This window comes from Caenorhabditis remanei, chromosome IV (assembly GCF_010183535.1).
Source record: "Caenorhabditis remanei strain PX506 chromosome IV, whole genome shotgun sequence".
In the NCBI taxonomy this organism is placed as follows: domain Eukaryota; kingdom Metazoa; phylum Nematoda; class Chromadorea; order Rhabditida; family Rhabditidae; genus Caenorhabditis; species Caenorhabditis remanei.
In genome coordinates this window covers 17,103,559-17,117,871 of record NC_071331.1, presented here as the reverse complement: position 1 = coordinate 17,117,871, position 14,313 = coordinate 17,103,559, and the positions used below count along the sequence as shown (strand labels likewise).

At 40.7% G+C, this 14,313-nt stretch overlaps 1 protein-coding gene across 1 annotated transcript; it reads left to right on the top strand.

Annotated features, from left to right (window-relative positions):
• Nucleotides 1-223: 223 nt before the first annotated feature.
• Nucleotides 224-14,298, top strand: GCK72_014766 (uncharacterized protein; the record flags this gene model as incomplete). The annotated part of the gene is made up of 17 exons (XM_053730448.1): nt 224-272; nt 585-762; nt 943-1,019; nt 1,508-1,800; nt 3,138-3,311; nt 3,731-3,875; nt 6,213-6,309; nt 7,921-8,111; nt 8,813-9,388; nt 9,544-9,834; nt 9,885-10,153; nt 10,237-11,035; nt 11,269-11,601; nt 13,372-13,542; nt 13,592-13,913; nt 14,051-14,166; nt 14,225-14,298. The coding sequence occupies 17 exons, from the start codon at nt 224-226 to the stop codon at nt 14,296-14,298; spliced, it is 4,155 nt and encodes a 1,384-aa protein (XP_053585220.1).
• Nucleotides 14,299-14,313: the final 15 nt, after the last annotated feature.

Sequence of the window (14,313 nt, the reverse complement as noted above, 5' to 3'; positions counted from 1 at the left end):
TCGCATCCCTATCTTCTTTCTGAATCGCCATGTACTTTCCTTCCTTTCGTCGAACACTTTTTGTACATTACATGTTCCCGATGAAATTCTTTTGTCGCTTTCTCACATTTCAATATTTCTCGATTTTTATGAATCATCAAATCGTTCCGATTTCCAGCATCGAGCAGCACAACGAACGAATTTCGACGCGATTCTAGATCACGTCGGAAGACACGCGAGCGAGATGAGGAGCTTTATTTTGCTCCTTCTATTCTCCGGCCATCTATCAGCAGGTATATAACATAAAAGACGTAGTAAACGATAATCTATCCGTCGTTTCTCTTTCGAAAACTGTTTGATTGACGATTCGTTGACATTTTGACAGATGATTGCAACATCATTTTACGCCCATTTTTGTTATTGAAAGGGAATATTCTAAAAATGCGGTAAAAAAACAAACAAGAAACGACTAAGAAGTTCGATAACTATTTTTCATTGAACAGATATTTGACAGAAAACGATTTAATCAGAGATCACTTTGTCTAGTCACAAGAACCGCAAAATATTATAGTTTAAAAATTGAAACAATCGGTATATTTTTCCAGGCAACGTCGACTGGTCGGTAATCGAAACTCCTCCACAGTTTGTGCACGACAAAAATGCGGACACCGTCTTCTTCAAAGTGGAGAAGAGTGGGATGAGTGATGAATCCGCAAAAAATACGCCTGGAAATTTGCTCGAACAAACCATCCATTGTCTAGCCAATGGAAATCCGAGACCATCGTAAGTTCTTTAATATTCTCTTACTTGAAATTTGACAAAATGAGAATCCGTCATCAAAAGTTATCGTCGAACATTCAATTTTTGCAAATCTGGATTATTTTGGCTCACGCAAAGCAACAGTTGATCGACTTTCGATATGAAAATCTTAACGGAATCTTATTTCCAACTAAAAAATTTCAGATATCGATGGAAAAAAGATGGCAAGTCATTCCTTCCTTCAATGTTCCCAGAAAAGGTCGTTCAGAAACCAGGAGAAGGTGAGATTTCAGTTCGCGCACAGAACGCGAACTATTTTTGAGAGTTTATCGACATTTTGTCTAGAACTTTTTAAGTTTTATAGTAAATTTTTTTGAAAAGATTCAATATAAATCATAGTTGTCTAAAACCGGGCCGGTCCGGCCCGGATTCAAAAACGGGTATTCATTTTTAAACAAAATTTAGTTGAAAATTTTCGAAAATTTAGAATAAAAGTGCTTAAATTATCATGCATGTTTACCTTTTGATTGAATTCCAAATTTTTAGTCGAAAACTACTTTTTTCAAAAAAAATTCCAAAAAAATTCAACTTTTTTTCAGAACGGACCGGGCAGAGAATATTTTTGATTTCGGCCCGGCCCGCCCGTGATAAGTCTAGTGCATTGGCTAATTTAAAAATAGTAGTAATTCTTGGCAATAATTGTTAAATAATTCCTGTTTCATTTCCATTCCCAAGTTGTCCTGAAAATAGATTACTCGTACCTCATCAGGCAGTCTCGTCTTCTCTCGTCTCGACGAAACTGACGCCGGACTCTATCAATGCGAAGCTGAAAACTCGAACGGAACAGCCGTTGATCGTCCAGTTCGTGTTCAAGAAACATGGATACGTCACTTCAAAACAGCTGAACCAGAAGTTGTGGTCGTTGAAGTTGGAGATCCATATCAGAGAAACTGCTCGCCTCCAGCCAGTAATCCAACTGCAAGAGTCTACTGGATTCTGATGGGAAAGGAGCCTGGACACTTCGAAACAATAAGTAGTAGTCACATTTCCAGTAATGAACAAGTGAGTGGGAAAATGGGTTGAAATCCAATAGGTTTTTCAGATCGTCTCTCGTAACCTTATTAATATAATGGTACTGTTTAGTTTTGTAGTAAATTTTTCACATTTTCCAATGAACTTTCTGTGGGCGTATAATTCATTTCCTCTTTGTGCCAAAATAATTGTTTTTTTCTGTTTTTCTCAAAGCTCGATTTTCTTTTCCAATGTTTCTCTATCAATATTTTCCCAAGTGGAATAGTTTTTGTTCTTTTTCTGTACAATCAATCATAGTTTCTTCAGTTTCATCTAGGTGTTCTCCGTGCAGTTATAAACCTTTACGGTGCTGTATCATTCTACAGTTAGAAATTTTTCCCCAAAATCGGGGTCTTTTTCAAGTATCCGTAGTTGTCCTTCTCCTTTTTCTTTTTCTATTCATATAGTACTACATACAAAACTCTCTCTTATTGTAGTCCCATTGTTAATATGAGACGGTCCAGTGTGTATTTCGTCCTTCTCTTTTCTCTATTCCCGACGTCTTCATGATGAATAAGTTTTTTGACAGCATCGTACGTCTATTTGTACCCTGCCGCCTCATTTTCTCTGACACCTGGCCTCATGCCCGTTGCGCAATTCAGTAGTTCGCAACATTACCTTTCCCTTCCTTCCGTCTGTTGTTATGTTGCGCAATTAGTTTTCCCCTACTCCCTCTTCCACTGGACGATGACCTTCGAATCCTGAAGTTTCAGGAAGAGGATGAGAGCATTATTCTGAAGTGTGGAAGAGGCTCATTAGCTGTTCCTCTCCCAATGAGAAAAGTGGTAACAATATGGAGCATTTTGAGAATAAGCATAGAAGAGTGATACTGGTGTGAACCCATCGTTTAAACGAGAGAATGAGGGGAAAGGAAGAAGAAAGAAAAACAGATTAGCCGTAGTTAAGTGGTGTTTCTCTTCTTAATTTGATTGAAATTTGACGAGACCTTTGACGTCTTCTTTTTTGTTTCAGAAGGCGTGACGGTAGAAGAAGAAGAAGCTAAAACATAAAGCAATCAGAAAGACAGTACGTTTATGAAATGAAGTAGAAAGAGAATAAGAAGTGAATCTTGTTTTCCTGTAGTTTTTTTCTAAAGCTTTTTGTACGATCCGGATTAGTGTTGTGCGACGTAATTGAAGCCCTTCGATGCTTGACGAATGCACTTCTTCATTCTTAGTTTTCCATTTCCGCTCTTCTCGACCGCGACTTCTTTATACCGATTATATGAATTACTATTGACCACCCCAAACCCATTATAATCTTGTGCTCTTTTCCTTTTTGCTTCATCCTCCACTTCACCGCTTCTTCTCCTGTCTTCTTGTCTCTAGGTAATTCCCCATTGGGTTTGGAATCAGAAGAAGACGAGGAAGGAGATGGAAGAAAAAGAGCAAAAAGAGGCGGCAAGAAGACGCGTCATTTTGGTCCGCGCCGCCGCTTTTGGTGGTAGTGATGGTGTAGATGGTGCCTGGGGTGAAGCAGGAGGCCTTACCCTGAAGAAGAGAGTAGGTGGAGTACGCAGAGAAAAAGAGCGTGAAATTCAGAGAAAGCAATGGAAGAGAGAGGGAGATCGCGCGCGGAGGGTCTAGAGAGTGACACACAAGTGCTGGGCGAGAGACCTACTGCTGCTACTGCTGCCAGTGCTGTGCCCCCTTCGTCTTCTCACTACTGCCAGAGCCGTCTCACTACCCGCCGTACTTGTCCCATCACCCTTTTTGGCTCGATTTCGGGTATCACTCTTCTTATCTCTTCCTCTTCCCATTCTGTTGCCCCTCTAGGCAAGTCTATGATATTCAGCTGATCCATAACGATGAGGTTACGAGAGACGATGGGTCTTGGAGGCCCACCAACAACGATCCTCCTCCTACTAGGATGTCTACTGTTTTTCATGGTTCGTTTTTGAATTTTCTTCTTTCTTTTCCAGGGAACATTGTTCTTTCACTATGTTAATGAAACGGATTTAAAGTCTGATCGCTACTACACATGCACTGCCGAAAACATCGAACTCAAAGACTACAAATTTGGAAATCAGTTCAGCCTCCAAATCACGAACAACAAGAGACGAAGCTGTGAGTTTTTTATTTCTTCATTCAATTAATCCAAAAGTGTCGAGCTTAACTTCCCAAATGTTTCAAATTCCTGAAAGAAATTATTTCGTTGCAAAAATTGAATCAGATCAATCATAAAAAATTGCTTGGGCGCCTTTGTGTGTGTATGTTTGCCAACAAAAAGTACACATACAAATATCCGCCCCGTAAAAATTGTTGTGTGTACTTTCACTTTTCCGAAATGACTCGACTTGTGGATATCTGAAAGTGCTTGGATCTGAAATTCTGATAAAAGTCTGAAACTTCTGAAGTTCTGAAAACTTGTTTTCTTTTTTCGGAGGACATTGACTTGTTTTTTTGTGTGTGTTGCAGAGTGAGTAGTTAATGTTGTCTCTATTGGATCCGATACTATTTCGCGTCGCGTCCGCCCCTATAATCGCCGCCGGGGCGCGATGTTTACCCGTCTGCATCTCTGTTGATCCAACAATGTTGCATTTGATAGAGAGAGAGTGTTGGTAGGAACTGAATTGGGGGGAGTAAGAGAAAAGAAAGAAGACCATCATCGCACTCTGAACCTCCAAATTCTACTCAATCACAGAAAATGAGAGAAGAACGGTTGAATCGTAGAAGGGGGAGACAATAACCCGGGTGGAAATAGAGATAGAAGGCCAAACTTGTCGCGCGTCATCTCGCCACAAATATGGAGAGGCTTCCCCCGTTTCAACTGATAGTTTTGGTAAATAGAAATGATAATGGAACAGTTTCTCTTTTGTATATCTCTAAAGTGTATGTCAGCAGTGTACTTCTCTCTTTCTCTCCGATTACTTTGAGTAATCGACATGTTGTTAGATAAACACAAAACAAATCGGTGGACCCACAGAAAGAGAAGAATATTGCTTCACTGAAGAAACAGCTGTTGCATTCTGGGGTGTGCTCCAATCCTCTTTTTTCTGTCCTCCTCCTTCACAAATCTAGGCAGCAGATTTCACCACCTCGCACGGTGGTTTGGATGAGAAGATAATTTTTTGAAATGACAGATGGCTTGATGCTCCATAGGCTCAACGACCCGTAAGAAGTACAACCGATCAAGCGGAAACGGTTTTGAAAAGGTGGTACTGTTTGACAACAATATGAGAAAATAAGACAATGTGTTAAATGCGTGTAATAGAATTAGTCGGATCTCGAGTTTCTTCTTTTTCCCGCCACCCGACGTTTCACTTTTCAACTAAACTGCATCTCATATTTCTTCTATTCGTGGGTTCGAATGCTTTTCTCTGGAGTTGTCTGCTTTCTTCTCATCACCAATCACAATTTTATTGAATTCTATTCTTCCTTTTTTCTGTGGTCACCCCAATCTACCACCGCCGTCGCTCTAGTTTTCTTTTTCTCTTTTGACGCTTCTTAGTTTTCTTCGTCTCATCCCCCGCCTCCTTCTTCTTTTTCTTCTTTGTGTTGGTGGTGTAATGACAAACCAGTCAGTAACATATGTGCGAATGAGCCGGGCCATCCAAAACTTGGTCACAAAAAAGAGAAAAAGATGGGATAGTGACAGAAGACGAAATGCAGCAGAAGCAAGGGCAAGACGTCGTTCGTCGCCAAATAGTCAACTATTCTCCGCTAAAAATGGCGGGAAGATGGCGTCCACTGATTGATCGCACTTCTGACAAGCATCTCTGCGTCTTTAAAGCTCATGCACTCTTTTTGTCATGAAGTGAGCTCTGGCGGGAAGAGAACAGACATCCGATACCCTTGGAGGATGGCCGGCAGCTTTGCAGCGAAAAAAACATTGAAACAACGAGGGATTATCTGTTTGCGCAACATGAAACTTCTCGAACAACACGAAGGACAATCCGTTTCCGGTGATTTTGTTCCGGAGCTAGGAATCGAGAAAGTACATCATGCTACACACTGAAAATGTTTATAAAATTATATTGGGAAGCAGATGATGATGGGGTCATAAAATAATCGAATTTCATTTCTCATCGATCATGAAACCACCTGCACATTTCGAAAAAGAGGAGAAAGAAGAACATGATTGACATAAAGAAAACGGGCGTGTGAACTGAATTATGGGTTAGGAAGGGGAAATGGGCTGTTAGGTTTTAGTTTTCAAACGGAAACAAAATATGATGGGAACGAGAAGAAAAGATCTGGGAAAAGGGTAAGAGTCTATTATGGAAAATCTGAATAGAGTTGGGAGAGAATTACACACACATGGGCGCCCTGGGCTTATAACAAAATCATTGATCTAGAAAGTATAACATAAAATTCAATTGTGAGTATCTTGCAAAAAGCAAAATGGAATTCAAACTGAATTTTCGAAAAGAACAAGTTTAAATCAAATTTCTCCGTTTTCAGTGCAACAGATGCCACCAACTGAGCAGTATGTGAATCAAAGCTCTCCGATTGCTCTGCAAGGAAATCAACACAAACTTCACTGTTTCTTCTCCGGATAGTAAGTTTTTCGATCACTTCCCGTTCAAACAAACTACAGATACCAATCCATCAATTTATCTCTCCTTTTTTGAAACCTAGATCATCTTCTTGCGCGGCTTATACGAACAAAACCAATTTTTCTTTCAACTCCCGGTTGCTCGTCAGACCCACTTATTTTGTATGTGTGCCCCGCTCGAAAACGCAATGGCCTCAGAAACACATCTTTTTTCTCTTCCGCTGTCCACTTTTGGCCATTCGACGGCGCCGCCGGACGTTGCTCCAACGCAGCTTATTGCAAGCCATAGAGCATGAGCCCTGGAGCCGTTGTTCTCTAAGTCTCTGGAGCGCTGCTCAAACGACATCGGGCGCCCCCGTTCGGCGGTGCCAGGTTCGGAAGTGGGTGCGTGTTGTCGTCAACCAATCCTCTCGCGGCTTAGAAGATGTTTAGATGTTTTTGATGCACACGCGCGATCGGGTGTTGGTGTGCATTTTAACCTGCGAGAAAGGTGAGAAGTGATAAGAGGGATAGATGGAACTTCGAACGAGTCAGTTTCGGAATACTGACGTTTACGTGTTCCATATATGTACTCTCGAATGGAACCACTTCCGCTAACAATCCATTTCCGCCGCCACGAACTGAACTCTAATGAAGCGTACCCATGTACGTTTTGAATGTTTCTCTTTCTCTTTTCCATTGTTCGTTTGTCGGTACCCCCTTCTTTTCTCTCATTGTAGGCCTTCCAATTTTCACAAAGTTTTTGTTGAAGGGCCGTCAACAAAACAACAACAAAGACAGCAACCACTCGTATGCCCTTTTTTGGACTTGAGAGAAAAAGAAAGAGTGCAATTGAAGTTGAAGTGTGGTCACAAAATTTATTAGTAACGGGGAAGAGAGATGTCTCCTTCTATCTTCCAATTCGTTGGGACCACCAAACCCGATAGCGATCTTGTTTTTGCAATGAGTCTCCTTTGGGACAACCATTGGATTGTCGCGCGTTTCTCTTTTGAGCGTTTGCTTTTTGAAGAAACACGAAAAGAAGTCGAGATTTCGGTTAAACGATACCATGAGAGAGACAAGAAGTAAAGGGGGGAAAGTAGTTGAATATTCACTACTTTAGACGAAAGAGAAACGTCCAGTTAATAAGTCATCAGATGGATTCGTTGGCTATTCATGAGCACAACACCTGCGATTTTGGATATTGTTGTCGGAAATTGAGGGGAGAGTGAGGAAATAGAGGGGGATGGGTAACAAACAGAAGGGTAAAGAAGGTGCACACGTAAACAGTATCATAGTAGCAATTAAATGAGTATTCCTGCGGCAATGGGCCATCTTTTTAACACTCTAATTAGCCCATTAGTTCCGGTGAGAGAGAAATGGATGGTTAAAAGAAGAGGACTAATGGATTCAAATATAAAATGAGATGAAAATAATAATAGGGTGTTATCCAGCAAAATTCTGAAATGGTAACAGTAAAATGAAGTTGTTGATTGAATTCCAATGACAACTTTTAAGAGTAATTACTGTCGATATAGGACGAAAGAAGCTAGTTCGCATAGGTTTTGATATATCGCGTCTGGAATGCCCTTGCTGAAATTCAAATATCTCGTTTCCCAATCCGTATAATTTCAGCCCAGCACCGAAGCCCCGATGGTTCCACAATGGCCGTGAGATCAGTGAAGATAGTGATTCAGCTGGATTCCGATTCGAATCATACGGAAAAACGCTTGTTTTCAACGTTACTCAAGCCAAAGCTGGAAAATATGATTGTCGATTTGCCACCCAAAACGACATCGATCGTACATTCAATGTTGTCGTCGAGGGTATGTTTTTTATTTCCAAAATTATTTGGACGACTTTGGATGTTTCCAAAAAACGTACTCACTCTACCCGATAGGGTCATTGCGTGGAAATTTAGATGAGATGAGTAGTGCTGGACTGGTTTTATGAGGGCAACATCGGAAGTTTCTGATAAAATTCTCCCTCTTCGGTTGGGTTCTCTAGAAGTTTTGAGCGTAGTGAAGGGGCTGGAGAACAACTAATTTAGGGAGTGTAATTACTTTTAAGAAATATCGGCCCCTCTTCTTATCGTTTTTACAAAATATCTCGATAAATAGATTGGGGTTTCACGTAAAAGTTCTAGGTCAAGGGTTTTCTTAAGTTTTTGAAAAACTGGAATAAAATAATGACTCTAATTACTATAGAAAAGATCAGATTAGACTAAAAACTTCACTCTTTAATCATTTTAATGTTATCAGGCCTTCATAAACTCCTTTCCAAAGCTTCCGTTTCCATAATTAGAATGAAGTTTTGACATATTTTCTAATTTCCCTGTTCGTTTTTGTATTAGAAAGCATTATCTACATGTACGGTCACAGGGTACGGCTTATCAGAAAATTAGGATCATCAGATAAATGCAATCAACTTCAGTTATGAAAGTATCTGTTAAAATAGAAACATGTGTAATGAGAGATAATCATATTAGAACAACCCATTCAATTATCTTCATATACAAACTTTTCAGCTGCTCCATACTGGCCACAAGGACCTCCGCCAAACACGAATACAAGTGAAGGAGAGAATGTCACATTCGACTGTACAACCTACGGAAAACCAACTCCGAAAGTGACATTCTACAAAAATGGAGTTGAAATGGGATCACCGAAGGATGACCGATATTTGATCGAAGGAACTCGGTTGACAATTTATGATGTCAAGAAAGGAACTTATGGAAAAGGAGACAACGCCGTCTACCAATGCAAATCAGAAAACAAGCATGGATGGCTTTGGACCAACTTTTACCTCAATCTTCTCGCATTCAAACCACAACTTTTGATTGATCCAGGAAAAGAAGAAGTGGAAGCAGTTGTCGGACAAAAAGTGACATTGGAATGCAAGTTCTTCGCTAGTCCAAATGCTGCTGTTAAATGGGAAGCTCCTATGATATCCGGATCGAAAGGACATCAAATTCCAGCGGATCCGTACGGAGTTGGAAGACTTGTATTCAGTGAAGTCACTGCTGCCGAAGAAGGAGAATATGAATGCGTCGGAACCAACAAATATGGTCAAGCCAGTGGTAGCATCACTCTGAAAGTTAGAAGTAAGTTTATACCTTCTTAAAACATGGTAACGTAAATTTTGAACAAACTTATGATTCTGGTTTCCGTTAAAATGTGAATAATGATAAAATATTTATCACATTTCAGTTTTTTTTTTTCAATTCTTTATATTTCCTCTAACTGTGTCTGTCTTCAGAACCAACTGTTGTTCAACCATTCGCTCGTGCTGAAGAAGTTCGAATGGCTGGTGAAGAAATGGTTCTTCCATGTGACGCGACTGCTGATAATCAACTAGAAGTGAAATATGAATGGCTTGTTGATGGAATCCCATTGCCTGAGGAACGAATGAACTCTGGACACTACAGAATTGGCGATGATCACTCTCTGATAGTTGCTAACCCAACACAAGATGATAGTGCAAAATACAAGTGTATTGTCAGCACAAAGTTGGACAAAGTTGAAAAAGAAATCAAGATACAGTTCAAAGGTAAACCTACTATTCGGCCAGATTTGTGTTAACAAACAACTAATTTTCAGATGTGCCTAGAGCTGTCCACTCTGCCTTTGTCAACAATTGTGACAAGAACTCTCTCACCGCATTCATCAAATTCGAGCATATTGAATCAATCCATACAATTGCTCCAGTCAAGGAATTCTGGGTTCAATACCAAATGGATTCAGAGACGGAAGGATCACAATGGAGAACTCATCCAGTTCCATCAGCAGCTCATCCAAACGATCAAGTTGACGATCAACTCAGAAAGACTTCAGGATCTGCTACTGTATCTCTTCAACAATTTGGAAAGGTAAGAATTGAAAAGGAAATGATTTATCAGGAAATTAAAAAAAAATACTGTAAAATTAACCAATTTCAATGCTACTTATTCAGTACGTCTTCCGTGTTCTGGCTCGCAATTCTGTTGGTGACAGTGCTACGACAACAGTCAAGGGAATTTGTGAAACTCCCGCCAAGCAACCAGACAAGAATCCAGGAGAAGTTGCTGCAAAGGGAACGAGTCCAGAAAATCTGATTGTTCAATGGAAACCAATGGCGAGAGAAGAATGGAATGGAGCAAACTTCCACTATATCGTCAAATATCGCCCAGTCGACGAAGATCAGAGAGACGGAGACTGGAAGGAGGTCGCTGTTGAAGATCCATTTGCTGATCGTGTCACAATTAATTTGGATGATGACAAAGATGTGAAACCATTCCAGCCTTATGAGGTCCAAGTTCAAGCTATCAACAGTGAAGGACGAACAAGTGTTGTACCAGAAACAGTTGAAGGACGTACTGGAGAAGGAGTTCCAAGCAGCATTCCAAGTGGACTTCGTGTTCTGGAGAAGAGTGGAACTACTGTAACACTTGCATGGAATGGCGTTGATCCTGCAACAGCGAATGGAAATTTCACAGGATACAAGATCACATATTGGGTTGATGAAGCTGATCAAGACGTCGACGAACCAGAAGATGATGACGAAGAAAAGAGAAAATTCAGATGGAAGAGGTCGATTCGTGTAAAAAGACAAGCGGGAGTTCGTAAGACTATTGTCTTCGGTCCAAGTGCAACTCAAGGAACAATCACTGATCTGAAACCAGCTACATTGAACCATGCTTATATTCAAGTTACAAATGGAGCTCACGAAGGACCATCTAGTGATACAATCGATTTCCAGACTGACGAAGGAGGTAAGGAATTACTTTAAAACTTGATTTCAATAGACCAAGGGACGCTCTTTCAACGTAGAATGCTTACTCATTTTTGAAACTCCCTAGTTAAAAACTGAAGAAAGAATGTCCCTTGAGTTTCATGAAAGTATACATTTATTGCAAAAAAAGGATTGAAGAGACTCGCATCTGAATTCGTAATGAGCCACTTCTCCTCACTTTCTCCTCCATTAAACATTTTTTCAAAATTGCAGTTCCATCTCCTGTCCGATCCCTTCGCGCATATCCAATGAACTCAAAAGATGGAGACGAAAAAGGAGTCGTCGTTCTCGTTTGGAAGAAGCCAAGGCAAACGAATGGAAAATTGGCTCGGTACGAGGTGGAGTATTGTAAGACACAAAATGGGAAGCAAGTTGAAAAGACGTGTCCACGACAACAAATTGATGCCGATGCTAAGGAGATTCGAATTACTGGATTAGAGAATGAGACACCGTACAGATTCATTTTGAGAGCTCATACGTCAGCTGGTGAAGGTGATCCGAACTCGTCGGATGCTACCACTCTTCCAGAAACAACTGCTGCTGGAGGTGAGTATTTTGAAAAAAATCGGGAAAAATATAGATAGTAAGAGAGTGGTCTAAAGTAGCTCAAAGTCTAGTTTGTATATCATATCCTACGTCTGGTTATGGGATTTATTAATCAAAATTTTAATATCTCGTCCAAATTAGAAGGTTGAATAATTCAAAAGAGAATCTCAGAGCGAATTGGTTGATTCCTTAAACCTAAATACCCTAACAAAGGCCATGTCAATGCACTAACCTTTTGTTATTCGTCCATGCTTCATTAGGCTACACAGCGGGCTCCCTCTCTTCCTTCTTTCACCTGCCATCGTTCTTTTCCCGTTCGGACACAAATCCTCTTGACTCATTAGTTGAAGAAGCACACAGGAAATAGCTGGACGTTGCTGGCTGGACAGAACATGGAAGGACATTGGAGTGTGATGTGGCTCCTTCTTCTTCTTCTTTGGGTGCCCTCGCAATTAGGGGCGGAGTCAGAAGCCCTGCTCGTCTCCTTCTCAAAGTGAGCCCGGTCACCGCTGGAGTCTCGGTTCTCCGCTGCTTTTCGTTGCATAGCCTCGCCCTTCGTCTATTGCACACCTATAGAGAGCTCTGTGGGGCTCAGCTGGTTGTAGCAGACACGAAAAGAGAAGTCCAATTTTGTAGTTGGGCATTGCCTCCTCTCCTTCGACTCTGGCCTCTTTTTTTGGTCAATTCTTCCTATTCTCTTTTTTCGTGCTTCTTCTCTGTGTTGCTGGTAGTCTAATACTACTAGATCGGCAAAATAGATATCAGAGTTTTGTTGCCGTAGTACGCATCATATTCTTTCCCTCCGTCACTCCAACATATTGTTGCAACTATTGTCCATTCTACACGGACACTACTCCAACTACTCCTCCCTTCGTCTCGATAAACCGTCACTTTCGATTCTCGCGCATTCTTTTCATAACATCGAAGAAGAACAACAACATTCAAATTACTATACGTGAAGAGGAACATCATGTTGCATATTCTCTCTTTTCTCCTTTTTACTCATCTTCGATTGCTTACTTCTGCCAGTCCCTGTAAGTTTTTAAAACAAAATGAAGCCGAGTTCTGGTTGACGTTCTAAACAAATACGTATTCTCTGCACTGACACTTAATCCGGTCTTCCTTCATTTCGTCCTATTCTCTCATCATTTTCTTCTGCTTCTTCTCAACATCAACCGTAGGAGAAGACAGCGAATCGATTTAGAAAAAATGAGCAAAAAAGACGAGCGCGAGCCCCAAGGAAGACTTAACCCATTTTGTGCAAAGAAATGAGAGCAGGCGCTGAGAAAACGAGCCATGTTTTGTTCCGAATAGATGGATGGCAGCTCTTGAAGACCGTGGGTCCCCTTCTGGATGCACACAATGCGAAGACATTTTCGGCGCCGATTAATTAGGTTAAGAGGACTACTGTACGAGTACGAAAAACCGAGAAGAAATTGCGTGGCTCCCACCAATAGTATAGGGCTAATTGAAATTGAAGTTTTATCCAGGAGGAGAAGAGAAGCTGTCATCAGGATTGACGACTTGGTGTTGAATTACATCACTTCTTTTTTCATCTTTTCCTTCTTCAATTCTCTCTTTCCTCTCTATTTCTTTATCTCTCACGAGCTCTATTAGATTAACATATTCGAAATAGAGGTGCAGGTGCAGGTGTGAGAAGAGATAAATATAGGTTTAGAAGGGTTTTAGGAAACAAAAACGAATGGAGAAAAAGAGTTGAATTGAATACAAACATCTGGTATGCATTATGATAAATTGTATTCATTACAGTGGATCCTGGAGTTCCAAGTCTCGTTGAAAATGCCATCGGAGACAAATACTTCAATGTATCATTCCGACCCGCGAAATATGATGAAGAAACACGTGCTCCCGTGGGAAACACGTATGAAGTTCAATACAAACCACAAGATGGAGATGATTGGGAGACTGTTAAGCCATCTGGTGAGTTGGTGTCGGACAGAGTTTTGAATACAATTCTTTACTTTTTTAGATGATGGTTTGACGGTACACGTCGATGGACTCAGTCCAGGAACCAAGTACGATGTGAGAGTAGCTGCTCTTCAAGTGGATCCAGAAGGTGGTGAAACGACGAAGACGTTCTCAGGAATCTCAAAAATCACAACAACTGGAACGAGTTCTCGTGAAAGAAATCTCTATTTCCTCATTTTACTCATCTTGATTCTCCTTCTTCTGCTCATTATCATCTGCATCTGCTGTGTTGTCTGCCGTCATCGTGGACAAAACTATCCAGTATCACAGCGTGAGCGTGAACAAGGAAGAGAACCAATTCTTGGAAAACCAGATTACAAGACGTGAGTATTTTTTCACATATAGATATGGGATAGAACGAAAATTCAAAAATATTTTTTGACAAGTCTATTAGAATTTTGTTTACTTATTGATTTCTAGAGGTTTCCATAAACTTTGAATAAATGAACTAAATTTTCAGTGACGACGACGAGAAGAGGTCGCTGACTGGTTCAAAGGCTGAATCAGAAACAGACAGTATGGCTCAATACGGAGACACGGATCCTGGTGTTTTCACGGAAGATGGATCATTCATTGGTAAGTTTTGATATATATTCTCATAAGAATCTGATACGAATCTGCCAAGCTGTTTCAGGTCAATACGTTCCACAAAAGAGCTTGATGCCGGCTGAACGGCCGGAGAAAGGATCAACATCAACTTTCGTATAGGACTCAACCAATTTT